The sequence below is a fragment of the Heptranchias perlo genome, chromosome 22 (genome assembly GCF_035084215.1).
Source record: "Heptranchias perlo isolate sHepPer1 chromosome 22, sHepPer1.hap1, whole genome shotgun sequence".
In the NCBI taxonomy this organism is placed as follows: Eukaryota; Metazoa; Chordata; class Chondrichthyes; order Hexanchiformes; family Hexanchidae; genus Heptranchias; species Heptranchias perlo.
Window position 1 is genome coordinate 8,804,062 of NC_090346.1, and position 22,254 is coordinate 8,826,315.

Consider the following 22,254-nt stretch of genomic DNA (forward strand, 5'->3'; position numbering starts at 1 on the left):
AAGATCTCTGTCCTCCCCCACCTCCTCACCCCATCCAATGATACCTGGAGTGAGGCATCATTAAACCTGGGAGCAGCCTTCCCCCTGGGCTGCTCCATGCTGTAATTTTTCCTATTTCTTGCAGCATCAGTCAGTGGAGGACTGCCCCTTTAAATAGAGCTCCTCCAGCTGACAGACCTTACTGCGCATGCACAGTCCGCCCGATGCGCAGCTCAGCAGCGGGGAACCCGGAAGACCAGGTAAGTGGATCCAATTAGGTTGCGATCGTGCGCGGGGCAGACTGATTTCACCGGGCGCGTTACCCACGCGCCCAATAGACCCCCCCCCGCCGCGAACCCGCAGCCCTGGCAATATCGAGCCCATAGTCTGCTTTTTTAATTGGTGACAGAAAGATGCTCACTTAATGTCTCAGCTGATTTAGGGGTTTCCTCTACTTGGAAGGAAGTGCTGGAGATAGTGATGGTGGATTCTGGAGCAGATTTGTCATTGTATACCCTTAATCTTCAGAATAATTCGGGATATCAATTTTGAGAAGGGAGAAATTCCACATTTTAAATAATATCCATCTCGGTGTCATCCAGTGCAAGGATCTATCCCATCCTTGTCTGTTTCAACAATAATTCAGCAGATGATCCTGTCTGTTGGTTGGACTGTATTCTCAGGTGGTTACCAGGGATGCCCATCATAATATAGACATATTCTCAGTTTTAGACTTTAAAATCAGAGCCATATATCCGAATGAGGTTGAGCTCCAATTATGACTTCAGACACAAATTATCAGGAGAGGCTTAACTAGTCCACTTTTGTACACTTCCAAGCAGTTGGTTCAGAGCACCACTGGCAGAGATGTGAGAGCAGGTCGCCCACACATCCTTCCAACCACAGTTGGTGTGCAGTTAGAAAGACCAAAGAAACATCGGTAACTTGGAAAAGAGGGTCCGTATATAAAACACAATTAATAATTTTTAACATATAGGACCGAACTCTATAAAATTTTCCAAGTGTTAAATTACATGAAGTTGACATTTTTTCAACAGACAAATGCTTTCTTTACATTCTTTTAACAGCAAACTTGTCTTTTTGAGTTTCAAAGCATCAACCACACACAGGATAGAAAAGCTTCAAACTGCCTGCCTACTACTTTGGCTGACAGAGGAATCCAAATAACAGTCAATAGGACGAGGAAATTACGGATGGAGGAACAGAGTTCATGGGATTGTAATGTAATACCCTGACTGAGGTTAAATGTAACTGGAGTTTTGAAGCCAAATTCTGAACTTTGAACCTAAACATAATTAGATTTTATTACAGTCCTACTTTGTGTTAGTTGAAAGTTTAGAGAGTATTGCCTATCAGATGTAATGTAGTTCAGTCGATTTGTATATTTTGTATTGGCTTTACAAGGAGATCCAATTACACTACTTATAATGTGTACAAAATGTAAATCCAGAACGTTATAAAGTCCCACGTTAAGAAGGTCATGTACTCCTTTCCCGCCCCCCCAGGATACCCCTATTCTTCCTGAATACAATACAATTAGTTTTCACACTTACTTGCAATGCTCAGGTAGATAAATGGACTAGTCTTGTTTTCCCCATTCTTTTCATTGACTGCTTGCACGTAGTATTTTCCCGCATCTGCCGCAGCCACCGAAAGCACCACCAGATGATTGTCGAGAGTTATAGCTCTGTTAAAAAACACAAAAACACGTGCTATCAGCCCAATCTTAAAGAAGTCCAATCATCAAGAACCTACAAATACAAATCAAGCAGCTGGTAAAATACAATGCTGGGAATTACTGAGTGTTGAAAAATCCCTCAATAATCACTCAGAAAGGAAGAAATAGTTGTTTTAAATCATCGGCAGGAGCCTGGGGTGAAATCAGGAGTCAGGAGGTAGAGTTCCCTCCTGTAACAGTATATATATATCACATCAAATCATCCCAAAGCACTTAACGATGAATTACTTTCATTGTTGTGTAGCAGCCATTCTGCACCAGAGCATTCTATAAGAAGCTGAGAGATGAATGACCAGTTAATCTGTTTTTAGGCTGAAGGGGATTGGTGACCATAACACCAGATGAACTCTCTGCTCTTCTTTGGAAAAATGCCATGGGACCTTTAACTTCCACCTGAACAGGCGTAGGACCTCGGTTTAATGTCTCATCCAAAAGACAGCAATTCCGACAATATAGCTCTCCCTCAGTAATGTATTGGAACTGCAGGCTAGATTACGTTGGAATCAGGATGTGGGAACACAATCCATAATCTTCTCACTCAGAGGCATGAGTGCTACCAGCTGAGTCAAGTGACGTTCACTGGAACAAAATCTGTTACAGCATATGAACAAGAGTAATAAATACAAGTCATGTCCCCTGAAATTAATGAGTCATAACCTAAGAGAGTAGACTACCTAATGAATAGGATTTCATTCATCACCTTAGAAAAACAGAAGAATATTGGTGGTGGCTATTAACCAGAGTGTACCCACATCCCCCGTAACTTCTGTATGTATGGATGTATAGGGGTTAAATTATATGCACTCCATTCCTTGAGTGATTATTAAATAGCAACTCTTCCTGACAATTCCAATCTCAGCTCCCGTTATTGATTTTAGATCTTGTCTCTTTGAATTTATTCTGCTGATTTTAATTCAGCAGTGGGAAAGTGGCCTGAAGAGACTAAGGGGGAGGGGGGGTGGTGTGGTGCAGCAAAGTAACAGTTGATTGTAATGCACTCAACTCTTATAGGGTTGTAATATGTAAATGGCAACTCTACCTCCTAACTCCTGATTTCAGCCCAGGCTCCTGCCGATGATTTAAAATCAGAGACGTTCCAGCAGAATAGTCAGAGAGAGAAAATAGTTAAAATCAGTAGAGGAAGTCAGGATTGGAGCCAGGAGGAGGAGATGCTATTTAAAAACATGACCAGCAGATCTCCTGTGACATTGTTCATGGTGAGTCAGAGATGCTGCTATTGCAAAGGTGTGAGTGCATTGCCACCATCCTCTTGACCATGGATACACATCATACCCCTAGAATGGTGGTTCCACCAGTTCGAGTTTCAGTAGCAGCTGCAGGGCCTCTCCACAACAAATCATGGTTAGCACCAAACTCTGGATATACTGGAACGTATTCTCATACTTAACTCCAGATAACACCTCTGGCAGTTGTTGGCCCAATTCTCTGGAATTTCCTCTCTAGTTACATAACTGACATTTGCCTTCAGCACCATGGAAGGGGTTATTCAGCAAAGCTTGCAAAGTGGCAGCCACCTTGATGTTCTAGATTTCCAAATCCTGTGGTGCATACCGGGTTAGCTCATCACAAATTGCTTAATCCCTCATGTCAGGAGTTTTGGCAAAGAGGTATGCCTGCAATGAGGCCAACTACCCCTCCAGAGTACTCAGTGACAGGTCAGTATAGGTTGCAGTCCTCTCTCTGTGTGACCATTTTCCCTTTATGCCACAAATTCACCGTACAACTTTATCCTGGGTCTTGCATATGAGCCGTTGTGTTGTGTGCCTAGGAGTTCTGAATCATAAAGGAAAATTGTTTGATGCATTTCTCATATTTCACAAACGTGATCCAAATTGGGACTTTGTTCCCATTAAAGGACAAGAAAGATTAAAGTGCTCTCCATCACCTCAGTGGAGTCTAGAGGACCTTCTCCAGGCCGAAGTTAGTATCCACCAGGATCCTCAGGTATCAATCTGAATCAACAGTTGAGACACATTCCAATCCATACCGTAAAGGTTCCCTCTAGCTGTGCAAAGCCATTATACCCCACTTGAGCCACCCACCACCATGTCCCACTGTTTGTTCAAAATAGTAAGTACAGCACTCTTGATCCCCAGGCGAGCCCATCAACAACAGAATATCATTTGTAAAAATGAGTTGGATGGCATTGGATGTAAGGGACTGCCTCGTAATGTGTTCAGGCATTTCTGAAAGCATTGCAGAATCATTTATGAAGTAGTTAGATGCTGCGATGTGGGGGCCGTGGATTTCAATGGAAAGATGAGCTAGATGGGTTGAATGGCTTCCCTTATCAATACTTATCTTTGTGACATGATCTACATCTCTCAGCTTTTTAAATGCTTTGATCTTGTACCATAAACTTCTTTTCTCCAACTAAAACAAGTTAATCTCTAAGGCTCTTTTCTTATAACTTAGAGCCCTAAAATTAGCCTGTCACTTTTGAGTCCTCTCCAGCACATCAATCCATGTCCAAAGCCTTTGATTGAATTTTAGTTTTATAATTCACTGTCAACTATATTATATCATATATTATAATAAAGGATTAATACTGCAGCTATTTTTAATCTTGTCAGCCTGATTTCAAAATATTTAGACTACAGCCAATCTGAGATTACGCATAGACATTTTGTAGATTTAAAGTGTAGTAAAGACAAATTGAGAGCTGTTAAGAAAACCCTTGGCAATCAGAAGTTTTATCTGAATCAGATATTTCATTTATTTTTTTTTTACAGTGGATTTTGCAAACCTATACAGGAAAATCAATTCAAGTCTTCACATGAAAAATCCAGCGTGAAATACAGATCACAAATTAAAAATAGGGGAAACTTTCAACCAAAATTCAAGGAACCCATGCGGTTTGTTTGTGCAGGTACAGGTACGCAACAGAAAATGACAATAAACCAGTTAACAATTGAGACAAGAGAGCCCTGCAACAAATTAGAACCTGACAGCAACCAGAGGCCACTATTTTTCTCGGCTACTAAGCTGATATTACTCTTCCCAGGACAGCAATGTTGAAACCACCCGTACGCCAGCTGTTCACAGATTAAAATGCTAAAAAGATATGGAAACTCAATTTCCACATTTTTATCAAATCTTCTCACTAGTAGTGGGTTGCTGATTTTTTTAATTCCAAGTGTTAACAGGCTACTGGGGCCTAACTTTTTTTTTATTTGTTGCTGAATGACACAAACTGTAAAATGGCCTGACCCCCACTAACTTCTGGGTCATTTCAGCCGTAATTATGGCCTGGAGAACCGTCTCTCAAAAGGACAGGATTCCAGTCCAGAATGATGCAAAATCTTTCTTATTTTTCAAACTCATATTATAATTAAAATTGCATTTTAATTTTTATTTAAATGTCATATTTATGGCACAGGTAGAATTGCCTTCTAATGCTTTCCCAGCAGCCAAAGAAAACAGCCCAGAGAGGCTGGTTTCATCCAGCTGCGATTATTTTAAGTTTTAAACCTGATTAAGAGTAAAATCAGGTTTACAGCGGAAAATAAAATCAGTAGTAAATTCACTAGTTTCCATTCGGGAGGAGGTGGGTGGAAATCATGCCCCATTATCTCTGGATGGACCCAGGCTTTCTATAAAATACTCGTATATCAAGGAGTCAGTACAGCAAAGTCTTACTCCCTTCTAGATATGTAAACAGGCTACCTCAATAAACAAAGAACTGACTGTACAAGCACTTCTTAGCATAGCACCGGAACAAAATGAATATTATACAAAAGCAACCAAAAAATACAGGAAATTTTCAGGTGAATGTGCTGCAATTACTATTTGGTGAGTAGTTAGAAATAGTCCAGCCTTTGGCCCTGAAAACTCTGTGGGGATTTTGCAGGAATCCTGCTGTAACTTCAACAGGAGACCAGCGGAAACCCCAGAGTAATGACGTAAATTGCTGGAAATTTCAGGGTAAATGCTTTTAAAAATGTGTTGTGGTCCAGGCTAAATCATAGTCATAGTACCAAAAGCACAACTGATGATATCAATAATGACAAAACAATATCCACAGCTGCTCCACCATTCACGAATCTTGCCAAAACACCTGCGTTATTAGAATGAGACAGCTACAATTCAGGAAATATAAATGTGTGCTCTTATTTTACAGCATTTTGAAGGACTCACAAAGTACACCGTCCAGAAGCGAGTGTTGGACCAGTAGAAGCAGCATCATGTCTCTGCTGTGCTGCTCAAAATGGAAGCTAGTTGCCCTCAGGTGCTTTGACCAAGTGGCTATTTTTCACATGAGAGCCCTGGCGGTGAGTGTTGGCAGACGATCCAAGCAAATGATTTCTTTTGGTGTTCATCCAGGCAAGGAATAGTAACATTTGGGAAATTAAGCATTTTACAACTTTCTGCTCCCACTCTCACTGTCAAGCACTAAGAGGTCCTATATACTACAAACACAATTATAAATACAGCTAACTCTACTTTGCCCCAATAATGTGCTTTATCCAACCTCAGAAGAGCATCTTCCTCAAAGTCAAATGTAAAGTTTTCATTGCATTTTCTACACAAAACATCCTTGGTGCCTTTCTTAGTAAGACTACAAACTTACTGCTTATTTAATGCCAAATTATTAACAGTATTCTGCTGAAGATGCAAATCCATTCAGATCTAGGTTGCAACTATCCAAGTTCATTTCAGTTTACAGAAGTCAATTTTCATCTGATTAGTCCAACATGGATCCAAATCCAGCTAGCAGAACTCGAAGGACGGAGTTCTAACCTATGGCACTGCCAGTTCCCATAAAAATCTAACCTGTTAATTAAACAACGTGCCATCCTAGAATATCAGTAGCAGCCTAGGCAGGAAATAGAAAGTATATAACATATTAAAGGTGTATTCTAATTGCTTCAAAAAAAAACTTTTTATGGAGCATGTACTTAATTAAAGATCTCCCAAGGGAAAAAAAAATCATGATTATAAATGTTAAGTATTTCTTCATTTTTGGACAATATTTGTACTTAGTTCTTCCTGTTGCTTCAATTTTCCCCTTTTGGGCAATTCTACACTCCATTCTATCATTAAAGAGGTGGGAAAATAGCTGCATTCAAGACTTCGGCCAATATTATTCTTGAACACAAAATCACAAGAAATAGGAGCAGGAGTAGGCCATACCGCCCCTCGAGCCAGCTCCTCCATTCAATAAGATCATGGCTGATCTTCGGCCTCAACTAAACTTTCCCGTCCGATCCCCATATCCCTTGATTCCTCTAGAGTCCAAAAATCTATCTATCTCAGCCTTGAATATACTCAGCAACTGAGCCTCCGCAGCCCTCTGGGGTAGAGAATTCCAAAGATTCACAACCCTCTGAGTGAAGAAATTCCTCCTCATCTCAGTCTTAAATGGCCGACCCCTTATCCTGAGACTATGCCCCTAGTTTTAGACTCACCAGCCAGGGGAAACAACCTCTCAGCATCTACCCTGTCAAGCGCCCTCAGAATCTTATATGTTTCAATGAGATGACCTCTCATTCTTCTAAACTCCAGACAGTGTAGGCCCATTCTACTCAATCTCTCCTCATAGGACAACCCTCTCATCCCAGGAATTAATCTAGTGAACCTTCGTTGCACCGCCTCTAAGGCAAGTATATCTTTCCTTAGATAAGGAGACCAAAACTGTACACAGTACTCCTGATGACTACACAGACGACTAGAAAGAATGCAAGACTGGCATGGGTTGACAAGCCCTCTGATGTTCCATCTCTCCTTCAGAGACAGCAACCCACCTCCATTTGATACATGTCTAGATGCCCAAGTGAGATTAGAAACTCACCTGTAGCAAATCATAACAGAGCACCTGCACACTAGCATTTGACGGCACAGCAGGGCAGTGCAAAAATTGTTTCTTCGCTGAGGTGACTTGTGTGTGTGTGTGTCCTCCATGTGTCTTACCATCAGCTTCATAGATGGCCTTTGCAGGAATTCTATAAACCTATTTTCATTATCTTTCATATGAATTCCCAGAACTCCAAGCATTTATTGTAGTCTTTTTAAATTTAAAATGTATTATAATATATTGCTAATGGACTTACTGTCGGAATCATCAACAATTATAAAACATGTAAACAAGGAATTTCATAGCTAGCTTTTGTTTTAATTAAAATATACCAATTCTAATCACATTTGATTATACCCATTTAAATTCTGCCTAATTCGAATCTGTCCAATCACACTGGCCTCAGCTGGTAATGCAGGAAATCTGTTGCATATGGTTTGATAGTAACAAGACTTCCGACAATGATTTCAGCTCAGCACCAAATGATGCGGCGGTGGACTATGTTATCTTCACCTACGTTACTGATGCTTGGTACTTACTGGTGCCAACAGCTCCAAACCTTTCAGGGCAAGCTAGTGGATTTCTCCTATCACTTTCTCTTCCCATCAGCTCTGTCATCCAGGTGGGTGGACAGGTGTCTGGGCTAGTCTCAGCAGGTAGCAAGTGCAGAAACCCAAACTGGAGGTGTGTTTTAAGGAGACATATTTCAGGCCGCTGTGTGGCCATCAACAACTGTGAAGGCCCAACTTGAAGCAATGCTAGAACTTTTTTTGTTGACTAGAGGAGGACATGGCATATTCAAACTCTAGAATTCCTTATTGAAGAACAGCGTGTACCAGTCAGTGCTGAAACTTCAACCAGTGCAGTAATACTGCAGAAGGCCTGTGTTGGTCTGTACAGAAGCATGACTGGAGCAGTAATAAAATATAACCAGCTAAAATTAACATTAACAAAGGGCGTCGACTGAATCGCAGCGCTGATAAAACAATTATAAAAAATTGTCATCTAATGACAAAAGTAGAATAAACTGTAGGAAGAACCTCAGTAATAACTAACAAAACCTAACTAAGCCACAATACGATAAAGCAGAACATATTGTCTATAATTTAGACTCACAAACCAAATGGAATGCACTTGAGAGTGGAGAACATTATTCCAGCCCTAGGAAAAATGAACAATCACTCAGTCATGTCAGGATCTTTTACACAGCGTGGGAGTAGAGTTGGTGGTGACTGATGTCCAACATCAACAGAATCCACCGTTTTACCAGGAGCACTGCCCACCCAGTGAGTCCTCCAGAAAAGTTGATCAGCCAGCTGAACTCCAGCAATGTGTCAATGAATGAACAGAAAACTTCTTAAACTGGAGTTGAATAAATGCCTTTTTTAAGATTTAATGGATAAATGGGTCCACTTTCTTCAAGGAGTTAAGAAGGATGTATGTCAGTTGGTGGCTAGTTTGATGTTTACAAAGAAATCTGATTCTGTCTGCTCAGGGTCAGGTTGTAAATGGCATTTGGCCAGGAGTCTTGCACGTCAATATAAAGATCAGCATGCACAGCACGTAGCAGCATTATGATCTTTAAGTTAAAATCAGCACAGAAATTGAGCCACCTAATTGTGCAGTTGTAGATATGATTGAAGGTAGGGACTAGTAAAAATATATCTATATATATAACAACAAATCATTCGACTGGACACTAAGCACAGATAGCCTTAGAGCAGCAATAAACACTGAAGCTTCGAGCCTACATGCACACTTTGTTCCTAAAACAGCCTTACCAGAATAAAGCATAAAGTTACAGCTAAAGTATGAAGGTAATCAAATTCGAGATTAAGCCACTATTTTAAACATCATCATTTTGAAATCTATTGATCAAACATTTCTAGATGAATTAGAAGCCACATTCATTTTACAAGCTAGTCAGAATCCAGAAAGCAAAGAAAATGTTTCCTTTTGTAAATCTTTACCTTGACATAGCTAGGCCAAAATGCAAATTTTTGACTGAAGTTCATAGTGCAGAAAATAATTAAGAAACCTTTATCATCATAATAAAAAGCTTATGGGGAAAATAAATATGTTTATACAAAAGTTTTACAAAACATGATGCTTTCTCTCCTCCCTTCCCCGCCCCTCCCCCCCCCCCCCAAAAAACACTAGTCACCTCAGTCAGGATGGTTTTGGCCTATAACCTAAACTTTTCTCATTGTTTTAAATGTGTTTGTTGGTCAATGTGCTAGAAATAGGTGAGCTTTAATTGTTTAGAAAGGAACCTAGTAGAGACTAGCTAATATTGTCCTCAAGAAAAAGCCCACGGAGCATCAAAAGATCAACATTTGGATTTGCATCTCCAGGTAGACCATCCACAATTCAATACTGTTGTAGATGGCAAGTTTTTCCAAACGTAACATTTGTATTCTCCCATATTTTGCAAAATATGTTTCAAATGCATAACTCAAATGGTAAAGTGTTCAGAAACATTGGCCTAGAAATTTGGGCGCATCATTTTTCGGCGTGTGGGGGGACGCAGGGATCGTTCTCTGAATTGTGAGGCCCTAAGCACCCCCGATATTGGGCTTCGGGCCTTATTTCCTTCAAGCCTGCGAGCTGCGGAGAGTAGCAGGCAGCACAAGGGTGAAGCAGGATTGAAGATCAGGCCGCTGCGACGCCAGCAGCAGCCCTCGGGTATGTGAGGTGGGGGCAACCTGGTCGGGAAGGGGGGCGACTGGGTCGAGAAAGGGGAGGGGGGGCATGACCGGGTCGGGAAAGGGGAGGGGGGTGGCGTGACTGGGTCGGGAAAGGGGAGGGGGGGCGTGACCGGGTCGGGAAGTGGGGGGGAGGGGCGACCGGGTCGGGAAAGGTGGGGAGGGGCGACCGGGTCGGGAAAGGGGGGGGTGACCGGGTCGGGAAGGGCGACCGGGTCAGGAAGGGGGGGGGGGGCGACCGGGTCGGGAAAGGGGGGGGGGGGCGACCGGGTCGGGAAAGGGGGGGGCGACCGGGTCGGGAAAGGGGGAGGGGCGACCGGGTCGGGAAAGGGGCGACCGGGTCGGGAAAGGGGGGGGGCAACCGGGTCGGGAAGTGGGGGGGGGCCGGGTCGGGAAGGGGGGGAACGACCGGGTCGGAAAGGGGGGGGGCGACCGGGTCGGAAAGGGGGAGGGCGACCGGGTCGGGAAAGGGGGGGGGGGGCGCGACCGGGTCGGGAAGTGGGGGGGGCGACCGGGTCGGGAAGTGGGGGGGGTGACCGGGTCGGGAAGGGCGACCGGGTCAGGAAGGGGGGGCGCGACCGGGTCGTTAAGGGGGGGGCGGCCGGGTCGGGAAATGGGGGGGGGGGGCGACCGGGTCGTTAATGGGGGGGCGGCCGGGTCGGGAAGTGGGGGGGGGACCGGGTCGGGAAGTGGGGGGGGGGACCGGGTCGGAAAGGGGGGGGGGCGCGACCGGGTCGGGAAAGGGGAGGGGGCGACCGGGTCGGGAAGGGGGGCGATCGGGTCGGGAAGGGGGTAGTAGTGGTGATTAGGGCTGGGGGAGCAGTTGGCAGCGGCACGCGTTCTTTTAATGTAGGGTCGGAAGGAGAAGTCCTGCTCTTCCAGCTCTACATTCAGTTAACTGTTTAAAAAACCTTACGTTGTTGGTTGCAGCGTAACAGGGAATTCTTTCAAGGACCGCGTGTAGGCCTTGATTTCCTGAGTGCAGCCGGGTCCTCAAACAGTTGTTAGGCCCTTTATTTGCATATGCAAAGGGCCTATTACCTGTTTCAGGAGTTGGCACTGCATGCCGAATTTTTTTGACCTTTACTAATATGGCGTGTGGCATCTTTAGGCTTGTAATGAGCTTGCACTTCCCACCTGCCATATTGGAGCTTGAGGAGACCATTTATCACTGGAAAAAGAGGCACTGCACTGCCGAATTTCTAGGTCAAAGTGTATTATATCACACACAATGAAGTACTTTTCAAATTGCCATGGCTAGGAACTCATAATTATTCCTGTGCAGAGAAATCAGACTATTTTCATTTTTGGGCACCGTATCTACCGACCTATACATAGCAACAATGTTTTTCTGTATGTGTGGCTGCAGTTTTTTTTCTTTCTCATTGGTTATTTTCTGTTTTGGTTATTTAAACTGGATTGTACAAAAGATGACAATTATATTCTATGAAACATCATCAAAAAAAATTGATCCATCATGAATGTTCCAGCCAGGCTCAGAATCGGAAGAAGATTTCTGCTATTGAAGTGAATTTTATTCTAAGGGTAGTGGATCATGATAGGCTCAGTCAGATCGTTTCTTGAGAAATAGAGGTCCTGGGCTCCAAAAACCTGCAACATAATTTACGAGTAGGCTGATGTGCAAAACCCTGGACTTGCAGAACCCTGAGACTTGATTTATGAGGAGCCCAATACAGAGATATAACTGAGATGGTGTAGGGAAACAGATTTATTTGTGTTCTTGATTAGTTTTTTTCCAATTTCTCTGAGCAGCATCACAAGAGATGCACCAGTATAATAAAATCTGCACTTACTATTTCAGAACATTCAGTGGGCCAAATAATGCAGTATGCCATTTTCTAGTATTCGTTATTATTCACTACTTACTTTATGGAACAGAAGCACAAAATAAAAGTATTAATTTTGTACATTTAATGATGGATTTTGAAGTTATTTTTGTGATTTAATTGGATAGAATTTTTTTTTTTAAATTGCACTGCTCTACTACAACTGTACTAATAGAACAACTTCTATTTGAAGCTGGTGGCCTCTAAATTCGGCTGACAGCACCCATTTTTCCGGTGCTAACTGGCCTACAAAGCCCCCAATATGGTGGGCAGGAAGTGCACCACCCACCATATTGGGAAAGGGAAAAACATGGTCATGCAGTGCCCACGCCTGAAACAGGTGTTAGGGCCTTTGCATATGCAAATAAGGGGCCGAATTCCTGTTTGAGGCTCCACTGCAAGATTGGTTTGCCCTGAGGCAGCCGCCTGCGCTCAGGAAAACCATGCGTTGGATCTGCCTGTCACCAACAATAGAAGTTTTTGAAATATACTTACCTGAATATGGAGAGAGGAGCAGCAGTGCTTCTCCCGACCTCACATTTAAAAAACATGGGCCACCACGGCTCCTGACCCTCCTTCAGATCCGCTGTGGCCTCTGATCCCTCCACCTGGCCTCCGATCTCCCTCCACTCCCTCTTGTGCCCGCCCCCCCCCCCAATCTGGCCTTCACCTACCTGAGGGCCGCTGTGATGGGAGGAGCGGCCTGATCTTCGTTGACTCTTCGCCGGCAGGCTGTTCGCTCCATGCCAGGTTTATGGAAATGAGGCCGAGACCCAATATCGGGGGTGCCTCGGGCCTCACCGTTCAGGTGCAGGGACTGTACACTCACTTCCCGTGCACCCAAAAACGGGCACGCCCGAATTTCTACCCCAGTATGTCTGTGATTTTAAGGTAAGGACAAATGGCAGATAGCCTTCTGTAGAGAGGTGACAGGAAGTTCATCAGACATATTAGAGTGCCTTAAACTGCCTTCTACATTCATAATAGTCCCCACTAGAATCATTTTTACAAGATTAAATACAAATCAAAAATTTATTTTAAACATATGGTACATGTGATGCATCATTGTTAGACATGAAATGAGAGTTAGATTATCAGTTTCACCTCTGGAAATATAAAATTATGTTTTATAGTTGCCCATTATAATCTCCGTTTCATTATTGAAATTATGTGTTCGTTAAATTTAAAGCTTCCAATATAAAATACAGTAATAGTTAATATGCCTGGAAAATGACTGAATCCTAACTTTATACCTACAGACATATATATTTTATTATTAAAATAGCACCTGCAATACATAAATTAATTATGAACTGATTGGGCAGAATTGTGGCAATTGTATGAAAGGTTTTCTATTTTATTCAACCACTGTATGGGTTTGCCATAATATTGATAACTAAAAAAAGGGTGCGGACCTAAAATTACTGAATAGAGTTACTGCTAGTAGACTTTTATTCCCACCCTGATTGTGAGGAAAAAGTCAAAAAGATAATGGAACAGAACTACAAGAGTGCAAATACTGTAATATGAGCTTTGGAGGAAGGGGAAGTGTTGGGTCTTCTGTTCTAGGCAAATGTAACAATATACTTAAAAATAGATTTCACTTATTGCTTCAAAGAGCTGTATTTTTAAATGCATTCTGATTTATTTTCAATTCTCGAGGGACTTTTCCCCCAAATATAATTTAGTGGATTAGCAGATAGATCTGTCAATCTAAAAATGTAAAGATGATGTGGAAATGCCGGTGATGGACTGGGGTGGACAAATGTAAGGAGTCGCACAACACCAGGTTATAGTCCAACAGCTTTATTGGACTATAACCTGGTATTGTGCGACTCCTTAAAAATGTAAGGGTGGAGAAGAGGTAGGTTTTATTTGGCATGTTTTTTGGTAGAATTATATCCCTGACTCTTCCACTAACAATATCAAATCATGACAGAGAGAGATGCTGACCCTGGAAATTCCTGACTCACGATCCAAACGGTTATGCCAGGTTTATCCCTGATGGAGGTAACCCCACTGGAGTTTGCGGAATCTCTGGAAGGGCACCTCATTGGTATGGGCCAAGGCACCTCTCGGGCGCACATCTGCCCATGCCTGCTGGAAACACTGCTGCACCCCCACCAGTGTAATAACCTCTTTTCACACATCATTGACTTATATTCCAGGCATTTGGGGAGTTGTCAGCTTTTTGTGGGCAGTGTCAGCTTTTTTGAAGCTTTTGCTAGTTTTCTATACATGTATGAATCACTAAGTTGTAATACAGAGCTGCCACTTAGTACTATTATTCCTCACCTTGATAAGTGCTGCACATCTGCCCCCACCCACATACAGTATTTTAAATAAATTGTACTTCAAGAGTCTGCGTTGAAAACATATCTTTCTTTACTAAAAAGCAACCTTTAGCTAAATTGATGATGTCAACAAAGGTATTGTGCGGAAAGAAACTAGTGATACTAATCTTATCTGAAACTGCAATCTCAAAACCAGCTGTCCCACTTTATTTAATTTCTGTTCTTTTATTTCCTAAGCATATAGATCAACCATCACAAAACAACAGGATTATAAAAATCAATTATTATCTAATTTCTATTAAAGCTCCTAGTCCAGCAGCACAACCTCAAAGTGAAAGATGCCCTAATAGGGTGTTATGGCAACTTGTTGTAACGGGCAGAATTATACCTCCTTTTGACCATTTAATGTTTAGGAAAACAAAATCACTGCCTGAAATTTCTCTGAATTTCAGACATCCTTGTGATTGTTACATTTATATATATGTGTGTAATATTTTTCTTTTCATATCAGGGGAAGAGGCTTGTCACTGACTGCTGCTATCATTTCCAGTTGAGTGCAAGCCCTAACAAATTCAGAATCCAAACATGGTTGTTGCAGGTCTTGGGTTACCACCTGTCCATCCAATATGCTGTCTTCTTTTTTTCCCACGTTCTTTGGATTTCCTCCTGAGGAATTTCTTGGTAATTCGGAATCTCACAAGTGGACAAAACAAGCTGTAGCACACGTTGAGGGCTTCTAATGGCACATGAGCAGGTTTTCTTGGTCAAATTCCCCATTCAGATTGTATAGATCAGCATTATATATAATGAATCTCTCTTGCTGTATGTCCAATTCTCACTATAACATGCCATTTTAGTCAAATCACACATTGAAGCACAGTAAATCAAGTCTCCATCTGTCCCTTCTCAACCTGCGTATGGTGCTTTCACATGAAACTACTCTCCTGTATTTTTCTCAGTCTTGATCTTATTTGGCTTCAAGTTTTTTCCATTACTCAGCAGTTGTCCTAACGCTAAGAACAATTCCAGAAAGTATCCCTCAGTATTCCCTTGTAATAATGTAGTGAGTGTGGAAATGGAATCAGATCACTAAATTTGAAAATAAATTCAAGTCATAATAAATTAATTTGAAAATTTAGTGCAATTTCTGAACAAAATTATGCAACCAAACATAAAACCTACTGAACAGCTGAAAGAAACCTCCAATAATGGAAATTCTAACCGCCCATGTGTAAGTATGTGACTGCTACAACCTACAGTTCCATGAAGTGGCCCTGGTGTCAGTCACAGGTATGGTATGATTCTGCGACTACACTTGTTTCCATCTTTCATTCCCTAAAATGAAGTAAACCTCTGGTTGAGAAGACTGAAGTTCTTTCATTTAGTTCAAGTGTTCAGTGTCACCAATACAACACCGTTGATATTTAAAATGCATGAGGAAAATTTTATTTCCTTTTCACAAAGCAAATAGAAAAGGTGTGTACAGAAGCGCAGCTTTCTGAAATGGCCCCAGTGGTTTGTAATAAAAAGGAATAGTCATACAAGGAGCTAAATCAACCGACAGGGCGATAACACCAATACTGCCCTTGATTTTAAAAGCAAACTGATTATTTACAATCACTTGGAGGAAGAACTGTGTAGCAGCATTATAAATATATTCAAAAAGAATGTGGTAATGATAGCCAGAGTAATTCTTCCCAATAATATCTACAATCACTCAAAAAAAATCCCTGATTTTCTCCAATTTGTAGTTTCCTAGACCATATGTCACCTTCAAATTCCACTATGCGGCATGCCAATGAGGAGGAGTGCAGTCCAATCTCTGATGGTTTTGCATTGCATCCATTAGCTGGGCACTTTACCTCTCCTTTATGTTGCGCATGACGACCCAACCAAGATTGTCAAACCTGTCAACTGGCAGCCCATTGTCATCTGTAATTAAAATCATAAATTACGAAGTGGATTTAACCATCCAAATCTTAGTGGCATTCTAATTCAGATTGGCAAGGACCGATTCAATCCAGTCCGTTGAAATCCAGACCAGACTGCTTACCTGCTCTGCTCAAAAACTGGTAGCCTCTGATAGTCAGAACAAAGCTATTAAACTCTGAATACAACACTGCTTTAATATTTTTCTGAGCTTTTTTTTTGAAAAGTCCATGAAAAAAAATCAAAGCAAATCTTTTACACAATCACATCTACAGTACAGAGAGAGAAGCAGATGAAAGCCATGCTTTTAGATACAACAGGAAGGGAATTTAAGTGATCTGTGTACAAGTGGTACTTAGTTAAATCACAGTTCCTGTTAATTTCCACTAAAGAAATTCACGATGAGGCTGGCAGTATTTCCTCTTTATTGAGGCATTTTGTTGTTGACTCAATCGCTATCACATCCTGGATTTGTAAGCACGTAGAATATTCAAGGTGATAAGAATTGATTATATCGCTGGTTTAAAATCACTACAAAAATGCAGGGGCCTACCTTTTAGAATTTAAAAAGTACCATCCTGAACCTTTCCCAGCACTGTTTCGCCCTTTATCCCTAAAATTTCTTCTATTTTGCTCAGAGTCGGATCTCCCACCATCTTTCAGATTATTTTTACAGAAGTTTGTGGATGTCTGTAATTTTTTTAAACCTTTATTTCTAAAACCGTTCAAAGCAGACCTACCAACTGTCCCAAGATTGGCAGAGGCTCACTTGTAATATGAAGATGTCCCATCCTCAAGATCAGGACTGTGATCTTAAATGTGAAAGGACTGCACCAGTAATGACCAAAATTTCTCTTGACAGACAGCGAGAGAAAGCAATAGACTATTAAGCAGGCGAAGTTATCTGAGCATCCATAGCATTGGTGGATGAAATCTATACAGTCTAGTTTTAAGAAAGTGCTTTCACTACTTCTATGAGGACTATGAGGACTGTGCAGTGCCACACCATTCTCTGTAGTGAGAGAATGCACTCACAAATCTAACGTCCAGTCAGGCTGTGAACTGAGGAAGAGATAAAAAGAAAAAGGGAAAGATATTAAAGACACGTGGTCTTTCCCCATGGTGCATATGGCATGGCGCTTTTAATCCTGCTTATATTTTTGTCATAAATGGCCGCCTCAGGTATATGGCTTGTGACTAAAAACCTCACACTGAGGATTTGTCCAGTATTGATAGTACTGGTGACCAGCTTCAGAACTGGGAACAGAAAATTACAACCATCTGTCGCCTTCAACAAAAATAATCTAAGAATATAAGGTTTACATTTGTAAATGATCACAGACTTTATTAGCCAGAATTTCCATGTTTTTCCTTAATTGACATTAGAATCCATTGAATCTATCACTCGTGTATGTTTTGCAGTTAAATTAAAAACAACCAGTATATTTTGGCATTAATTCTAGACATGAATTTTCAGGTTTGATATTTGTAAATAGCTTCATCAAAATAAAACACTTTACAGAGCAGCAAATAGTGTCAATGAATAATTGACAGATGGCACTAATAGGCTGCACTGAGAATTTTAAACTCATTTGATACCAATGTCATTTCTGAGTTCTAAGCTTGTTTGGAGTGCATAACCACTGATATCAAAAAAATTATAGGCAAAACATAGGACATAACATTCATTAACAGTAAGTGAGAGGAAAATTATTCTTGCTTAGTTTATTTCAAAATCACTGACTATTTAGATGAGCTGGCTATTGATAGAAACTTCTCAAATACTTTTGTGAAAAACCCTGTGCTATAAATTTCATAAATTTACATTAAGAACATAAATATAGAGCAACTGAAGTTCAAAATATTTACGAGTGCACAATTTTAATATGATTTAGAATATATTTTACTTTTATCACCATTTCTTAAAAATGAAATAGGATGATATGGGATTTGAAAGGTGCATTATAGAAAGTTTATCTATATTTGCACACATAATATAAACAAAATAGACTTTAGTGAAGAAATAGATTGTACAATTAACATGTGCTTAGGAAAATAACTGATGTTGCAGCTTTATGTAATTTTCAACAAGTGAACTATGTGTCAGATTAGATGCCAGAACTGACTGGTCGGTTTTGTTAATTTTCAGATCATGCACTGTGAAGAGAAACAAAATTATAATGATGCACTCAAACATTAGGAATTACATTATTCCTGAAATATTTACCCCAAATCACCAAACATCTAAAACACAATTTTCTTCCTATTCTATCCTCGTTCTATTTCTGATTTCAATTTTTATTTTCAACTTATTCTAACACCTTTTTGTACTTCTCCTAAAGTTTGACAGGTCTTTCCCACCGCATGGTAAAAGTAAGGAGAGAAAAGAAAGGGAAAATTGGAGGAGCAAAAAAAAAATGCATTTGGATTATACATTGCACCCAGATGTAATAAAGGTTCGAGTATTGAAAGGAAAAAATCTGTAAACTGATATATCACCAAAGAAAAATAATGTTAAAAATAATTTTGCTAAATGTAAAGCTTACAGCAGTGAATCGATATTAGTTAGGCAGACAAGCTGGCAAACAAGTTCCACCCAAATTTGGCAGATTTAATCAGCTTGGCCCAGAAGTGAACTTTAACATATAAACAAAATATTGCTATTCAGTATTCCCACCTTAGGCTAACTTTAAAAAAAAATATTCTAGATCCCTTTTTGCATCCATTCATTTTTAGGAAACATTCAACAATTATGGGGGTAATTTTGACTTTGGGCGATAGTGTAAAATGGACGATGTCGATCAGCTGCCCGTTATACCTCTCCCAATTTTCATGTCTATTGTAGTCAAGGGGAATAAAAATTGGGAGAGATGTATAACGGGCGGCTGATCCGATATCGCCGTTTTACACTATCGCCCAAAGTCAAAATTACCCCCATGTATTTTATATTGTGGTAGTGCACTCAATTTTAGCATTTGTACAATACAATAGAAGATGTAATTGCAACTTACAACAGCGATTAAAGTAAAATCATAAGTTACTAGTTTTACTAACCATCTACTCGATTAAAGTATAAATTCACAGAACATTTAGTGCCAATCATGCTGATAGTGACTTTTTTCTAAAGTACTAATTGATATTTTTAAATCAAATGTCATTTTATTTATTATCATTTCCTAACCACTGTCATTTTTCATACACAAGATGTTCATGCCCATATACACTGCATCATCATTTTACTGTCAGATCATTCAGATGCAAATGTCGACAGTTCCTTCAAAATGGGAAGTGCAATCAAAAATCTCCACAACTGCAACAAGTCATAAATGATTGGCACAAGTAAGAACATAGGAACAGGAGTAGGCCATTCAGCCCCTCAAGCCTGTTCCGCCATTCAATGAGATCATGGCTGATCTGTATCCTAACTCTATCCACCTGCCTTGGCTCCATATCCTTTAATACCCTTGGCTAGCAAAAATCTATCGATCTCAGATTTAAAATTATTAATTGAGCTAGCATTTACTGCTTTTTGTGGGAGAGAGTTCCACACTTCTACTACCCATTGCCTGAAGAAGTGTTTCCAAACTTCTCTCCTGAATGGCCTGGCTCTGATTTTAAGGTTATGTCCCCTTGTCTTAGACTCCCCCACCAGCGAAAAAGTTTCTCTCTATCTATCCTGTCAATTCCTTTCAAAATCCTAAAAACCTCAATCAAATCACCCCTTAACCTTCTATATTCCAGGGAATACAAGCCTAGTTTATGTAATCTCTCCTCATAATTTAACCCTTGGAGCTCTGGTAACATTCTGGTGAATCTGCGCTGCATTCCTTCCAAGATCAACATATCCTTTCTGAGGTACAGTGCCCAGAACTGTACAAATTACTCCAGATGTGGTCTAACCAGAGCTTTGTACAGATGTAGCAAAACATCCTCCCCTTTATATTCTAGCCCTCTAGCTATAAAGGCTAACATTCTGTTAGCCTTTTTGATTATTTTTAACATGGCTACTACATTTTAGTGATCTGTGTACATGGACCCCTAAATCTCTTTCGACCTCCACTGTTCCTAGCGTTTCACCATTTAAAATATACTCTGATCTATCCTTTTTTGGGCTAAAATGGATGACCTCACACTTACCTGCATTGAAATCCATCTGCCACTGTTTTGCTCACTCACTTAATCTACCAATGTCTCTTTGTAATTTTATGCTCCAGTCGACACTACTTACTATGCCACCAATCTTTGTGTCATTGGCAAACTTGGATATATGGCTCTCTATTGTGTTATCTAAGTCATTAGTAAATATAGTGAATAGTTGGGGCCCCAGCACAGATCCTTGTGGGACACCACTAGTCACTTCCTTCCAATTCGAGTACATATCCATTATCTGTACTCTCTGCCTTCTAACATCTAACCAATCTCCTAACCAGATCAATAATTTGCCTTCAATTCCATGAGTTTTAAATTTGGCTAACAGTCCCTTATGTGGACCCTTATCGAATGCATTCTGGAAATCCATATAAACTACATGCATACTACTACTTTAGTTACTTCCTCAAAAATTTCAATTAGGCTCGTTAGACATGACCTACCCTTTATAAATTCATGTTGGCTCTCTCTAATCAGCTCAAATTTCTCTAAGTGTTCAGTCACAATGTCCTTAATTATAGATTCCAATAACTTCCCCACAACAGATGTTAGACTAACAGGTCTGTAATTTACTGGTTTCTCTCTCACACTTTTCTTAAATAATGGAGTCACATTTGCAATTTTCCAATCTAAAGGGACAATTCATGAATCAAGAGAGCTTTGGAAGACTAAAATATCTGCAATTTCCTCACCTACGTCCTTTAAAACCCTGGGGTGGAAATCATCAAGTTCTGAGGATTTGTCAGTCTTTAGTGCCATTATTTTTTCTAATACTGTTTTCTTGTTTACGTTAAATTTAGCGAGTTCTAGTCTCTGTCTCATCCCGCTAAAGTTAGCCTTCACTCTTTGGTGATTATTACCTTTCTCTCTGAGAGATCTGCTATACAAGAAGCATTTCCTCCAAAGCAGTGATATATTCTCCAGGCAATTATCCAACAAAAACTATATTGCTAGATAAATACAATTTTAATGCATTTTTTTGAGCTGGTGAACAAATTAGTAATAGCAGGGAATCAGTATACAAAGTCGAGGAATTATTTAGTATATCCCTCTCCATACTTCCTTCAGTTGCTTTCTCCAATTGCAGAGGGGGGGGGGCAGGGTTTGTCCCAATTGATATTTTTATCTTTTGATAACACAACTTTGCTGGCAACTTTTATTGTGGTAGGAGATGTTGACATGATTTTCTTTTTAAATCTAAAAAGATTTTTCCAAAGGCATACAAAGTTAAGAAAAATAAAAATCCAACAATCATTGGAACAGCAATTAAACAGGTGTTGGCAATGGCAACAATAAAGAGTAAACAATTAAAAGAACAAGAGCAGGCTTGCCCCAAGAATTAGGGCAGAAATATCCTGTGACAGTGTGCCATGCTACAGCAACATGCATGACCTAAGTACATACAAATAAGGGCTAGGGTAGAATTTATGTACCATATGCTCAATAGAAACGGGTAACTTATAAATCACAAAATTGACCCACATTACCAAAACTCTGAGTCTCTTTTGAAAATATGAAATCATTACATCGTTAACGTATTAGATTATGAACTGGAAGTTTCTCCTCAGTATCCCATCGGGGCATATTGACCTGCTTCTGTCAAAGGTGGATAAGGAGAAAACCAAGAAAAGGAAACTAAGCTGTCAAAAATGGCAGTGGAAGAAAGGAAGGATTTATTGTCAGCACCGAGTCTTAGGTATAATAGATCAAGGAACGACTGAGCTTTAAGAGAGGTGGAGAGATTGTAGGTTCCTCAGGGTTAAAACCAGCCACATCC

The 22,254-nt window shown here is 40.5% G+C and overlaps 1 protein-coding gene across 1 annotated transcript in view; it reads right to left on the bottom strand.

The window, feature by feature from the left end:
* The window catches only part of sdk1a (sidekick cell adhesion molecule 1a), a 682,245-nt gene that overhangs the window by 317,930 nt on the left and 342,061 nt on the right, over positions 1 to 22,254 (bottom strand). The window contains exon 5 of the mRNA XM_068002895.1: positions 1,554 to 1,687. Coding sequence (XP_067858996.1) covers positions 1,554 to 1,687 — 134 coding nt within the window. The remainder of the gene's footprint in view (positions 1 to 1,553; positions 1,688 to 22,254) is intronic.